This window comes from Lynx canadensis, chromosome D2, assembly GCF_007474595.2.
Source record: "Lynx canadensis isolate LIC74 chromosome D2, mLynCan4.pri.v2, whole genome shotgun sequence".
Lineage (NCBI taxonomy): Eukaryota > Metazoa > Chordata > Mammalia > Carnivora > Felidae > Lynx > Lynx canadensis.
In genome coordinates, this window is record NC_044313.2 from 58108469 (window position 1) to 58122314 (window position 13846).

The 13846-nt window shown below is 41.2% G+C and overlaps 1 protein-coding gene across 1 annotated transcript in view; it reads right to left on the bottom strand.

The window, feature by feature from the left end:
- Positions 1 to 583: 583 nt before the first annotated feature.
- MYPN (myopalladin) overlaps positions 584 to 13846 on the bottom strand; it is a 90742-nt gene continuing 77479 nt past the window's right edge. The window contains 2 exon segments of the mRNA XM_030335081.1: positions 584 to 4304; positions 7981 to 8114. Coding sequence (XP_030190941.1) covers positions 4135 to 4304; positions 7981 to 8114 — 304 coding nt within the window. The 3' untranslated portion in view covers positions 584 to 4134.

Below are 13846 nucleotides of genomic sequence, written 5' to 3' on the forward strand. Positions count from 1 at the left end.
TTGAAACAAAGGGCCAGACAAATTGCATCAACTTTCCCTCTTTCCCTGTCCATTTTGCAGGTTTTTGAGCTTTCTTTGGGGGCTTCATGAATGCTACATGTCTAATGAGTGTTGCACAAAATAGTAGGGTCTAATAAGGCCAAAGTGTGGTTATTTCTACTTTCTAGGCATGCACTATATGTACAAGGAGGGAGTATATTCTTTACCAGTGCCCAAACTATTGCTTTATGCCATTGGCAGGCATCCCTTTGGACCTTTCTGGGTAAGTTCTGAAATTATTCTTCTCAACCTTGCCTGCTCTTTGGAATCACCTGGGAAGCTTTAAAAAATACTGATGCTATGTCATAACTCCGGAGCTTATGACTTACTGATCTGGGGCTGTGGCCTGGGTATTGAGATTTTTAGAAGCTCCCCAGGAGTTCTATTGTGCAGTCCAGATTAAGAACCACTGCTCTAGGGTTCCTGGGTAGCTCAGTCAGTTAAGTGTCTGACTCTTGGTTTCGGCTCAAGTCATGATCTCATGGTTCGTGGGCTCTGCACAGTGCAGAGCCTGCTGGGATTCTCCCTCTCCTCTCTCTCTCTGCCCCTCCCCTGCTCTCTCTCTCTCTCAAAATAAACTTAAAAAATAGAATCACTGCTCTAGACTCAATTTATACAGAAACATACTTAACATAGAATTTTTAAGTTCAATGTAGGTCAATGAAAATTTTTGAGTGCCTACTCTGTATAAGGTACATGACAAACTTTTGACACAGTCCATACCACAGTAGCTAAAACCTAGTATAGGCAAGACTGGCTAGTGCAAGGGGAGGGGACAGGAAGGTATATAGAGGCTATATTTATATAAATACTATACAAGGTCATCTTTTTCTCAATTCAAGAAACTCACTATAAGTTTTCAAAGAAAGTAGAATTGTATTGGGTGAGGTCTGGGGGATTGGAAAATACTTACAGAAGTAGTGACATTCAGATGGACTTTAAGGAACAGGTAAGATTTCCATAGGTAGTGGTTGGGGAAAAAGCCTTCCATCTAGAAGCAAAAGAGAGGCATTTGGCTGGAAAGCAGGGGACTGTGTTAGGTTTGCCACCACATTGGGTGTGTTTTCTGAGGAATGGGTGACAGACTTTGGGATCATAGTGGACAAAGCCTTGAATATCCCAGGGCAGGAGAGCTGGTACTTGATTTGGCTCCAGAAGCCATTGGGGGTTTGAAATTGGGGCATAACATGACTGGAACGGTAATTCAGGAAGAAAGAGCTGATGCAGATCTGGGCTGGGTTTGAATGGGAGAAACAGCAGGAACAGAGGCAGAAAAGGCCACTTAGAAGTTCTTTATTATGGTTGAAGTCGAAATATTGAGGGAAATTAATAAAGTAATGCAAGTCTGAACTGGAGAACTGCAGGGGGATTGAAAGAAAGGGCTGAATGTAAAAGAAATCATAGGGTTAGAATTAACAGGATCTATTAATTTGGCTAGAGGAAGCAAAAAGTGACTTGGATGCTTTTTATTTGGATTGCTAGGAATGTGATGGTGACATTAACAGAAATCCTTAAGCGAGGCTGAAGAATGTGTATGAAAGGGAAGGTGATGAATCTGATTTTGGACATGTTGAGTCCAAACATATCCAGCTGACCCAAATTTCTTATATAACTCTCCCTCATTATAATTGACTTCTAACAGACTTCTCAATGCAGGGCACGGATTTGTTCAACACAGTAGTTCTCAACAAAGGAGGATTCTGCCTCCTAGGATGGCAACTGGGGGATGGGCCACTATGTTCCTGGCATCTAGTGGTTAGAGGCCAGCGATGCTGCCTAACATTCTACACTGCACAAAGTCCCGGGCGACAAAGAATTATCCACCCCAAATGTCAACAATGCTAGAGGTCCAGAAACCCTGCATTATTATCCAATACTTGAAATTTCAGGAATTTTAGAGGTCTTATATTTTATGTTAGACAGCGCCATCCAGTGGCCAAATATAATATTTATCCTAGTTCTCGAACACTAAAAGGCGACGGATAAAAAATATTCAGAAAGCTAAGACATACAGAGATGAAAATTATCCTTTCATGGGAGGACTATTTAGGGTTTACAGAAATAGAGGTGATGGGGAGGTGAGGTAAAGAACTATGAAGGAACAATCCTGGAGTTAGAAAGTTCTCTTTGGCTATGAGATTTCATAATAGAAGCTAACACAGAAACACAACATTTTACAGAATGCATTCTGTATGAAACATATAGTATTTCATTACAGTTGCCTATGTTTTAGTATTGTTCATGAATACATGAAAAAAATGAAACAAATCTAATTTCACCAAATAATTTACTGAAATCTTTATTTCTTAAGGTTGTAACCTATGGCATTTTGTTTCATTAAGAAATAAAGATTTGAAGACATTAAGATGATTTTAGAGTCATAAAAAATATAGGATGAAAAGCACTAGAAACTTCTGTCTGATAAAGTATCTATTTCTTCCCCCTCCCAAAAGCAGCACTCTTTATGCCTTACATCTTACCTCCCCTGCTAGGTTATAAGCTCCTTGAGGTCAGGGACTGTGTCTTATTCATATTTTCATATTTCCCACAGTTTCTAGCATAGCATCTTATACAGAGTAGACACACAAATGATTTTTTTTGAGCGAATGAATTTATTTTTATACTGGAAATCTTTGCCTTGAAGTGAAGAAAATTTCAAGCCTTCCTAAACAATGACTATTTGTTCATTCGAGTAAGATGCCAGCTGAGGGTGCCTGGATCAGAGAACACCAGACACTTGGGCACAGGGAATTGGTAACAGACACCTCCAATTGATTTCACGGGTGAGTCTGGAGCAAACTGTGCTGTGATTACTATTCCCAGGGCAATTTTTGGACTGCTGTGTGAATTGCAGATTTCTCTATCTCATATAAGATTCATTCATCCAACAAATATCTATTGAATGTCTATTTGGGGCCAAACACTCTTCTAGGCACTGGGAATAATTGCAGTGAACTTAAGTCTAAAATTCCTTAAGAGGAAGATTTTGAATAGGTGGGTTGGAATAAAGAGGCATATTCTCCTTTCCTCCCCCTTTTATGGTTAGCATGATATCTTCTATGCAGAAAATGCAAATTAATTATCTCACCAACAGTTCATACCTATTAAAGACCTCTCCCTCCAGAACCATTGCTCTTAAGGGGCAAGTGAAAACTGACAGGCTCCATCACCTTCTCTCCTTGTTTGCATCTCTCCCTTCCTTACTCCCTCATACACTTCCAGACTTTTGGGGAGGGACGAGGGGAAGATGATGATGACTTTTGCATATTGAGCTAGTAGTTTAAAAAGGAACCCCACAGAAGTTTTTGTTGTTAGTTGGTTACTAACAACCTTTTAGTTCTAGAATTTAAGGATGTGTAAAGTCAGAAAGAAAAACGACTCACCATTATATCCAGAAGACATGGTGCAGACAGGCTAATGGGGCCTTGTTTTGGCTATAGAACAAGTGCACTGTGCAATATTGAGTGTTTCAGTGAATTTTTTTGTATCTCAGGCACATTTTGGCACCTTATAATGTGGCTCAGTACACTCAGGATAAGTAAATCAAAAGTGCTTCTCCACATATGTGAGTTGTATGGCATGATCTCTTAAGGCTAACTAGAAGCTGATTAGAAGAATCCATCAAAACTACTGCTATGGATGTAATTGATGAAGGTAATGGAGACCTCCCCACCTTTTTTCTTTGCATTACTGGTGAGTTAATGACACCTAAAGTCACTACTGTCTAACTCCTTTCAGCTCAAGCATATGGCCCCTCATTGCTCCTAGTAGGGCCTAAATATCCCTAACATAGCAGGGGGCAGGGGAGCATGCTAGCTTTTTCCCAAAGCAGTGGATGGCAGCTTCATGACATCTTTGGTTCATCTGTATTGTCGTCTCACATTTTTGTTGGAATCTTTAAAAGGCACAGCCCTACATCTTTCCCCCAGCTGAGACTGCAAGAGTCTCCAGCTGACTTATTCAAAGCACTTCTTGCCAAGGGTCCAGCAGCATGGGAACTTACTCAAATCCAGTTGCTTGGAAACCACTGTATCTGGCTTGTCCTCCTTCCCCCTCCACAGTCCACCCCCTTATACAGCAGACACCCAAACATTCCTAAAGTTCATCACTCTCCACTACACTCCGAGAAGAGCATGAATACACCATTGTGCTTTCCATGGAGGAGAAGGCAGAGAAAATGTCAAGTCCTTTACTGGTGAGAGATCCGTAGCGACTGCCACTGGGCCGGACAGACATGGGTGTTGGGATCTGCTGGTGCCACTGAGCTGGAAAATGGACCAAATAATGTGTTACAAAGGAATGCAGTCTAGCAGATACAGTGTAGGGGTGTGTTCTGTCCTCATTCCAACACGTTCTCTAAAATGCACCATTTGTAAAAACAATAAGGTCTCTCCCCTGCTGTGAACTAGGCTGGCCATCTCTTATGCTCCTAATGCCAAAACTCTGGGACTATAAGAGTGGCTGACTAAGGTGATTTTTCAAAATATGACCTAGGATGGGGTCTTCCACGGGCAGTGTAGAAAGAGCTTCAGGCTCTCAAGGGAAGGTACCTGAGAAGGTAGAGACAAGAAACTTGAGGAAATGGAAGCCAAAAGATGGCTCTGGACCTCTCAGTAGTACCTATTTCACACCCTAATCACTAATCAGCCCCTACCTACCCACCTCCCTAATCAGGTTCTAATGAGTTACCGCAAGAAGAATGAAAAGTAACTTCTGTTCAACCAATCATGGTTCAGGTACAAAAGAGAATGTATTAGAATTTCCATGTTTAGCAAGCACTGTTTTTAGCAGAGATGATCCTTAGGCTTGAACATGGCCTGAGTGAAATATCCATCCAAACTCCTCTTGTCTTTGATTCAGAAACTACTGAGCAATCTTCTGATTAGGTTTCCAGGGACCTTGATGTGGAGAAGGGGGAACACCGGGTGGGGAACATTGATGCTCTGGTTCCCAGGAAGCTATGGACCTTTTTAGCATTCTGATTTATAAATTGGGCCTTTGTTGATTTCCTTATTTTGAATCAGTTTTTTAGAGTCTAAATACCTCCAAATGAATTGATAAATCAAATATTGGAAGCTACAATTCTAATAGTGCTTCTGCTGAAGAATAGGCATTCAATAAAGCCACAGTGAACAGCTAGTCAAGTCTCTGCTCCAGACATCTTAACCAGCCTACTGTAATTGTTTCTATTAGAAGCCCTCCTTCGGACGAGAGAGGGGAGCCTGTCCTCAGACAGGCAGGAAGTGGTGGGAGAGGGGGTAGGGGATTGATTTTAGCCCAAGTCCTCCATCCTCTCCTCCACTCCCAGGTTCCCAACTGAGGAAATAACACCCCCTATTGTTGGTGCTGTGCAACCAAGACAGGAGACAGAAGGGTGAGCCAGGACAAACAACCAGGAAAGGGAGAAGGATTGGGACAAAACTTATCTATTTCAGGGCTTATTGGTACTGGGTTTCTTGGCTGGAGACCTAGTTCCCTCTGGTATGGTGAAGTGGATGAAATGGATAAGGGACTTAGCCTAGGTTGAACTATATCGATGGCCCTCTCTCCCCACCCCCAACCAGGGGACAGTACATTAGGGTCAGCTTTCCTCACAGTTGAATTTCTTTTCAAGTTCAAGGATAAAGGAAAATAATCAGAAAGCTATATATTTCCCCCAAGTATTAGAAAATGGCAGGCCAAGGTCCCACCTGCATGGTACTAAAAAAGGGATATACCTAGTATGCACCTATGAAGAGCAGGGACCTCAGGTTCCAAACACAGTGACTCCTATTTGTAACTTAGGTTAATCATGTTGAACCAGTAATGAAGAAGAAATTTATTATTTGGGCACCTGGGTGGCTCAGTCAGTTGCTCAATGAACCGACTCTTGGTTTTGGCTCAGGTCATGATCTCACAGTTTGTGAGTTTGAGCCTTGCGTCAGGACAGCACAGAGCCTGCTTGGGATTCTTTCTTTCTCTGCCCTTACCCCACTCATGCGTGTGCTTGCTTGCTTGTACACACTCTCTTTCTCTCTCAAAATAAGTAAATAAACTTAAAAGAAATTTGTTAATTATTAAATTATTTTTTAAAACAAATTTTATTTTATTTTTTTAATTTTTTTCAACGTTTATTTATTTTTGGGACAGAGAGAGACAAAGCATGAACGGGGGAGGGGCAGAGAGAGAGGGAGACACAGAATTGGAAACAGGCTCCAGGCTCTGAGCCATCAGCCCAGAGCCCGACACAGGGCTCGAACTCACGGACCACAAGATCGTGACCTGGCTGAAGTCGGACGCTTAACCGACTGCGCCACCCAGGCGCCCCTAAAACAAATTTTAAAGGAGAGGAAAAAAGAATCACCCTTTTGGATTAAGGAATATGTCTCCAAAAGTGCCAGTTAATGTCAAAATTATAGACAAGATGCATAGAGTACATTAATAGATTAATAAAGATGAACTTGTTGGGGCACCTGTGTGGCTGTCAATTGAGTGTCCAACTCTTCATTTCGGCTCAGGTCATGATCTCACCATTCGTGGGTTCTTGTGGGTTGGAACCGTACGTTGGACTCTGTGCTGGCAGCATGGAGCTGGTTTGGGATTTCTCTCCCTTTCTCTCTGCCCCTCCCCCACTTGTGTGTGTGTGTGTGTGTGTGTGTGTGTGTGTGTGCACGCGCGCGCGTGCACACACACACAAAGTAAAAAAATAAATATTAAAAAAGATTAACTTATTAAATCCTTTTTTAAAATGTTTATTCATTTTTGAGCGAGGGAGACAGAGAGTGAGCAGGGGAGGGGCAGAGAGAGAAGTAAACAGAGAATCTGAAGCAGGCTCCAGGCTCCAAGCTGTCAGCACAGAGCCTGACACGGGGCTCAAATCCACAAACTGTGAGATCATGACCTGAGCCAAAGTTGGATGCTGAACCAACTGAGCCACCAAGGCACCCCTAAATCCTTTTGAAAATTAGAAACATGGCTCAAAGGAATGATACAAAAATCTGGATTTGCATCTCGGCTATAGATACTTAACCTCCCTGAGCCCAGATTCAGGGCTGGATTCCACGACCCTGGGATCATGACCTGAGCCAAAATCAAGAGTCAGATGCTCACCTGACTGAACCACCCACGTGCCCATCTTCAGCATTTAAATGATGGTGATAACAGGGGCGCCTGGGTGGCTCAGTCGGTTAAGCGTCCGACTTTGGCTCAGGTCACGATCTCACGGTCCGTGAATTCGAGCCCCGCGTCGAGCTCTGGGCTGATGGCTCGGAGCCTGGAGCCTGCTTCCGATTCTGTGTCTCCCTCTCTCTCTGCCCCTCCCCCATTCATGCTCTGTCTCTCTCTGTTTCAAAAATAAATAAACGTTAAAAAAAATAAATGAGGGTGACAACAATTGCAATAATTGGAAGGTCCTAAGGGTACCATTTTGTAAATTACAAGTCATTATCCCAATATCATTTGATATTATTATTAGGACAGCTCTCTATTATTAGTCTGGTTGTGGGATTGGCACAATAGATATTTATGGAATGGATTAACAGGTGAATGAGGACAGGACAATTCTGCTGGGTGGAGGTATGTGTGGGGGAAATGACAGGCAGTGGGGAGGGAGTTCCAGTGGGTGGCCCATGGCATGAAGGAGACAGCATGAGATGCTAGATGATCGGAAGCACAAGCATGGTTAAACTCTGAAATAGCTGTAATTCCTAGTAATATAGGTCTTTTTTTGGAAGAAACTTAAGCTCATTTAAATGCAAAAGTGTGCAAAAGTGTACAAAAGTATACAAAAATATACAAAAGCCTTGAGGCGACTAGGGTGAAATGATTTTAAAAATCCATCGTTTAAGCACTAAAATATAATCTAACCAATTCAATTATGGAAACATACTATGCCTGTCCTTAAAACATTTTTTTCAAGCTGCCTGTCATACACAGATGTTCAACTGAGGACGTTACACCTACCGTATATATCCAACCTGGCAGTGCACGACACGATGCCAGCTTCATTCTTGGCTGACAACGTGTACCATCCAGCGTCAGATTTCTTGGCTGGCTGAATGAGGAGGCAGACATACCCTGTTGCATCCTGGTGCATACTAGAGAAAAGAGAGAACATATCTGCAATTGCATCCACGGGCAGAAAAGGCCTTAGGGAATTCAGGGCTCAGGGAAACTCTCAGGGCAGATCCAGCAGGGCAGCGCTACCCCTCTCCTCCCTGACCCTCCAGAGAGGGAAGGGAGACTCAGCTTAAAGCAGTTATCAAAGGCAAACTGAAAAGTGGAAAGGAATCACAAAAGAGCAGCAGTTAACCCGGTGAGGCCCAGATGAAGGTTGACAGCCCAGGCTGAGACCTGTTCTTGCCCTTCCCACTGTTCCACCTCTCCTGGAGTTATACTCCCCCCAGAGGAGGTGCCCCCACTTGTCACAACCAAGTCCAGAAAAATCTCTTTTCCAAACCTGATTGGACATTTCAACAAGAACTTTGCTAAGAAGCTATGGGAAAGTAGCCCAAGATGGGAGTCCAGGGATTGATATACTGTTAGTATGGAGGGGTTATTTCTTAATGTAACCAACTGGGCATGTGCAGCAGTTAGCTTAATACAGTTCAGGAGCAAATCAGCATGTTGTTTCCTTATGTTTCCTTGATATCAGTAGTTCTCAACCTTGGCTGCATATTGCAATTGCAATCCTGGATAATTACGCTAATATTTCAGGCTGGGTTTAGCATGTTATATTAATGAGTTATATTAATTGATTAACTAATTAATTAATTATTTAAACTTTATGCCCAATGTGGGCTTGAACTCACGACCCCAAGATCAAGAGTCACATGTTGTACTGATTGAGCTAGCTAGGTTGCATTAACATAGACTGAAATGTTAAATCAAGAATATTTTCTGTGCTTGCTAAAGTTTTACCAGACAAAATCTTGACCTATGTAGACTTCTTAGATGCCAAAATTCTGTAAAGCTTGACAGTTACAACATCCTCTGGGACAAATTCATTTCATTGTGAAAAAATAATTCTCAGTAGAAACTTTTGTACACAAGCTGCCTTTGTTTGCTTGCCCCTCATGGAGTAAAACCAAAATGGCAAAGATAAGGTTGGTTAGAGGAAATCTAGCAAGATACCCACTTTTGGTAACTGGATCCTTAGTTCCTTTCCTTTTCCTCCCTCTCTTCCTTCCTTCCTTCCTTCCTTCCTTCCTTCCTTCCTAAGTAGGCTTCATGCCCAGGATGGAGCCCAACATGGGGCTTGAACTCATAACCCTGAGATCAAGACCTGAGCTGAGATCAAGAGTTGGATGCTTAACCTACTGAGCCACCCAGGCACCCCCTTAGTTACTTTAAAAAATTTTTGTAACGTTTATTTATTTTTGAGACAGAGAGAGACAGAGCATGACGGGGGAGGGTCAAAGAGAGGGAGACACAGAATCCGAAACAGGCTCCAGGCTCCGAGCCGTCAGCACAGAGCCCGACGGGGGGCTCGAACTCACGGACCGTGAGATCGTGACCTGAGCCAAAGTCGGCCGCTCAACCGACTGAGCCACCCAGGCGCCCCCCCCCCTTAGTTACTTTAAAAATAACCATGTAGTGATGGATAGAGAAGGAGTTACTGCCTTAATGTTTTGTTTTGCTTTATCTTATTTTAGCATTTTACTATCAAAGGGGTTTTCTGTGTACTAATATGACTGAAGACACATGACAAAAAAATGCAAGGTCTTCATTTATTCTGTGTACATTTTTAAACTTAAAACTTAAAGTTTTTAACAAAATCAGAAATTAAAGAGGAGAAATAACAACCAACCCCACAGGAATACAAAGGATTATAAGGGAATATTATAAAAAATTGCATGCCAACAAATTGGACAATCTAAAAGAATGAATAAATTCTTAGAAACATATAACCTCCCAATACTGAATCAGGAAGACATAGAAAATTTGTACAGACCAATCACCAGCAATGAAATTGAATCAGTAATCAAAAAAACTCCCAAGAAACAAAAGTCGAGGATAAGATGGCTTCACAGGTGGATTCTACCAAACATTTGAAGAAGAGTCAGTACCTCTTCTCAAACTATTCCAAAAAAAAAAAAAAAGGTTGGTTAGATGAAATCTAGCAAGAAGGAAGGTAGGCTCCCAACTTCATTTGCCGAGGTCAGCATTACCCTGAACCAAAATTAGATAAAAATACTACAAAAAAAGAGAACTAGGGGCGCCTGGGTGGCTCAGTCGGTTGGGCATCCGACTTCAGCTCAGGTCACGATCTCACGGTTTGTGAATTCAAGCCCTGCGTCAGACTCTGTGCTGACAGCTTGGAGCCTGGAGCCTGCTTCAGATTCTGTGTCTCCCTCTCTCTTCCCTTCCCCAGCTCATGCTGTATCTCTCTGTTTCTCAAAAATAAATAAACATTAAAAAAAAAGAACTGCAGGCTAATATCTCTGATGAACATAGATGCAAAAATCCCCAACAAAATAATAGCAAACTGAATTAAACAATATATATTATGATCGTGATTCCACGATCAAGTGGAATTTATTCCTGGCTTGCAAGGGTGGTTCAATATTCACAAATCAATCAATGTGATATATCACATAAACAAGAGATGGATAAAAACCATATGATCATTTCAATAGATGCAGAAAATGCATTTTACAAAGTACAACATCCATTCATAAATAGGTTTAGAGGGAACATACCTCAACATAATGAAGGCCTTACATGAAAAATCCATCGCTAACATCATACTCATTGGTGAAAAACTGAGAAGTTTTCCCCTAAGGTTAGTAGCAAGACAAGGATGTCCACTCTCACCACTTTTATTCAACACAGAACTGGAAGTCCTGGCCACAGCAATCAAATAAGAAAAAGGAATAAAAAGCATCCAAATTGGTAAGGTAGTACAATCTTCACTATTTGCAGGTGACATGATACTGTATATAAAAGACTCTAGGGGTGCCAGGGTGGCTCAGTCAGTTTGGTGTCTGACTTCGGCTCAGGTCACGATCTCATGGTTCATGGGTTTGAGCCCCACAATAGGCTCTCTGCTGACAGCTCAGAGCCTGGAGCCTGCTTTGTATTCTGTGTCTTCCTCTCTATCTGCCCCTCCCCTGCTTGCACTCTGTTTCTCTCTCTCTCTCAAAAATAAATAAACATTGAAAAAAAATCCTAAAGACTCCACTAAGAAACTACCGGAACTGTTAAATTAAGTCAGTAAGGTTGCAGGATTCAAAATCAATATACAGAGATCCATTGCATTTTTTAAAACTTTTTTTTTTAATTTTTTTTCAACGTTTTTATTTATTTTTGGGACAGAGAGAGACAGAGCATGAACGGGGGAGGGGCAGAGAGAGAGGGAGACACAGAATCGGAAACAGGCTCCAGGCTCCGAGCCATCAGCCCAGAGCCTGACGTGGGGCTGGAACTCCCGGACCGCGAGATCGTGACCTGGCTGATGTCGGACGCTTAACCGACTGCGCCACCCAGGCGCCCCTAAAACACTTTTTAAAGTAAGCTCTACATCAAATGTGGGGCTTAAACTCACAACCCCAAGATCACCAACTGAGTCAGCCAGGCACCCCCTGCATTGCATTTATATATACTAATAATTAAATAGCAGAGAGAGAAATTAAGAAAACAATCCAACTTATAGGTGCACCAAAACAAAAATAAAAACAAAAGAAACCCTAGGAATAAACTTAACCTAGGAGGTGAGAGACCTGTACTTTGAAAACTATAAAACATAGATGAAAGAAATTGAAGACGACACAAACAAATGAAAAAATATTCCATGCTCATGGATTGAAAGAACAAATATTGTTAAAATACTCATACTACCCAAAGCAATCTACAGTTAGATGCAATCCTTACCAAAATACCAATAGCATTTTTCACAGAACTAGAACAAATGATCCTAAAATTTGTATGGAACCACAAAAGACCCCAAATAGCCAAAGCAATCTTGAAAAGAAAAACAAAACTGAAGGTATCACAGTCCCAGATTTAAAGTTGTACTACAAACCTGTAGTAATCAAAACAGTATGATACTAGCACAAAAATAGACCAATAGATCAATGGAACAGAATAGAGAGCCCAGAAATAAACCCATGATTATATGGTAATTAATCTTTGACACAGGAGGCAAGAATATGCAAGGGAAAAAGACAGTCTCTTCAACAGGTGGTGTTGGGAAAACTGGACAGCTACATGCAAAAGAATGAAACTGGATTACTTTCTTACACCATACACAAAAATAAACTCAAAATGGATCAAGGCTCTATGTGAGAACTGAAACTGTAAAAATCCTAGGAAAGAGCATAGGCAGTAACTTCTCTGACATCAGTCATAACAGCATTTTTCTAAGTATGTCTCTCGAGGGAAGGAAACAAAAGCAAAAATAAACTATTGTGACTACATCAAAATAAAAACTTCTGCATAACAAAGTATACAATCAGCAAAACTAAAAGACAACCTACTGAGTGGGAGAAGATATTTGCCTACGACTTATCTAGTAAAGGGTTAGTGTACAAAATATATAAAGAACTTAATACAACTCAACACCAAAAAACCCAAATAATCCAATTAAAAAATGGGCAGAATACATGAACAGACATTTTCTCAAAGAAATGCAGATAGCCAACAGACACATCAAAAATGCTCAACATCACTCATCATCAGGGAAATGCAAATCAAAACCACAATGAGATATCACCTCACACCTGTCAGAATGGCTAAAATCAACACAAGAACCAGCAAGTGTTGATGAGGATGTGGAGAAAAAAGGAACCCTTGTGCACTGTTGGTGAGAATGCAAACTGGTGCAGCCTCTGTATGGAGGCTCTTCAAAAATTAAAAATAGAATCACCATATGATTCAGTAATTCCACTACTGGATTTTTATGCAAAGAAACAAAAATACTGATTTGAAAAGATACATGAACCTGTATGTTTATTGCAGCATTATTTACAATAGCCAAAATATGGAAGCAACCCAAGTGTCCATTGATAGATGAATGGATGAAAAAGATGTGAGATAGATATAGATATAGATATAGATATAGATATAGATATATATACATATGCGCGTGCATGTGCGCGCACGGGTGCGCGCGCGCGCACACACACACACACACACACACACACAGGAATGTTACTCAACCATAGAAAAGAATGAAATCTTACCATTTGTAATAACATGGATGGATCTAGAGAGTATAATGCTAAATGAAATAAGTCAGTCAGAGAAAGACAAATACCATATTATTTCGCTCATACGTGGAATTTAATAAAAAACAAAGGAATAGGGGCGCTCTGGTGGCTCTGTCGGTGAAATGTCCGACTTTGGCTCAGGTCACGATCTTGAGGTTCATGAGTTTGAGCTCTGCATAGGGTTCTGCGCTGTCAGCACAGAGCCTGGAGCCTGCTTTGGATTCTGTGTCTCCCTCTCTCTCTGCTCTTCCCTTGCTGGCACTCTGTCTCTCTCCCTCTCAAAAATAAATAAACATTAAAAAAATAATTTAAAAAACCCCAAAGGAACAAAGGGAAAAAAGAAACCAAAAAACAGACTCTTAACTACAGAGAACAAACTGATGGTTTCAGAGGGGAGGTTGGTGGGAGGATGGGGGAATAAAGGAAAGGGTTAAAAAGTACACTTATCTTGATAAGCATTGAGTAATGTATAGAATTGTTGAGTCACTATATTGTCCACCTGAAACTAATATAACGCTGTATGTTAGCTATATTGAATTAAAAATTTTTAAAAACCCACTAATTAATCTGGAAAAAAATTAAGGTTTGAAACCGTGGGACATCTGTATTATGGACTGTCC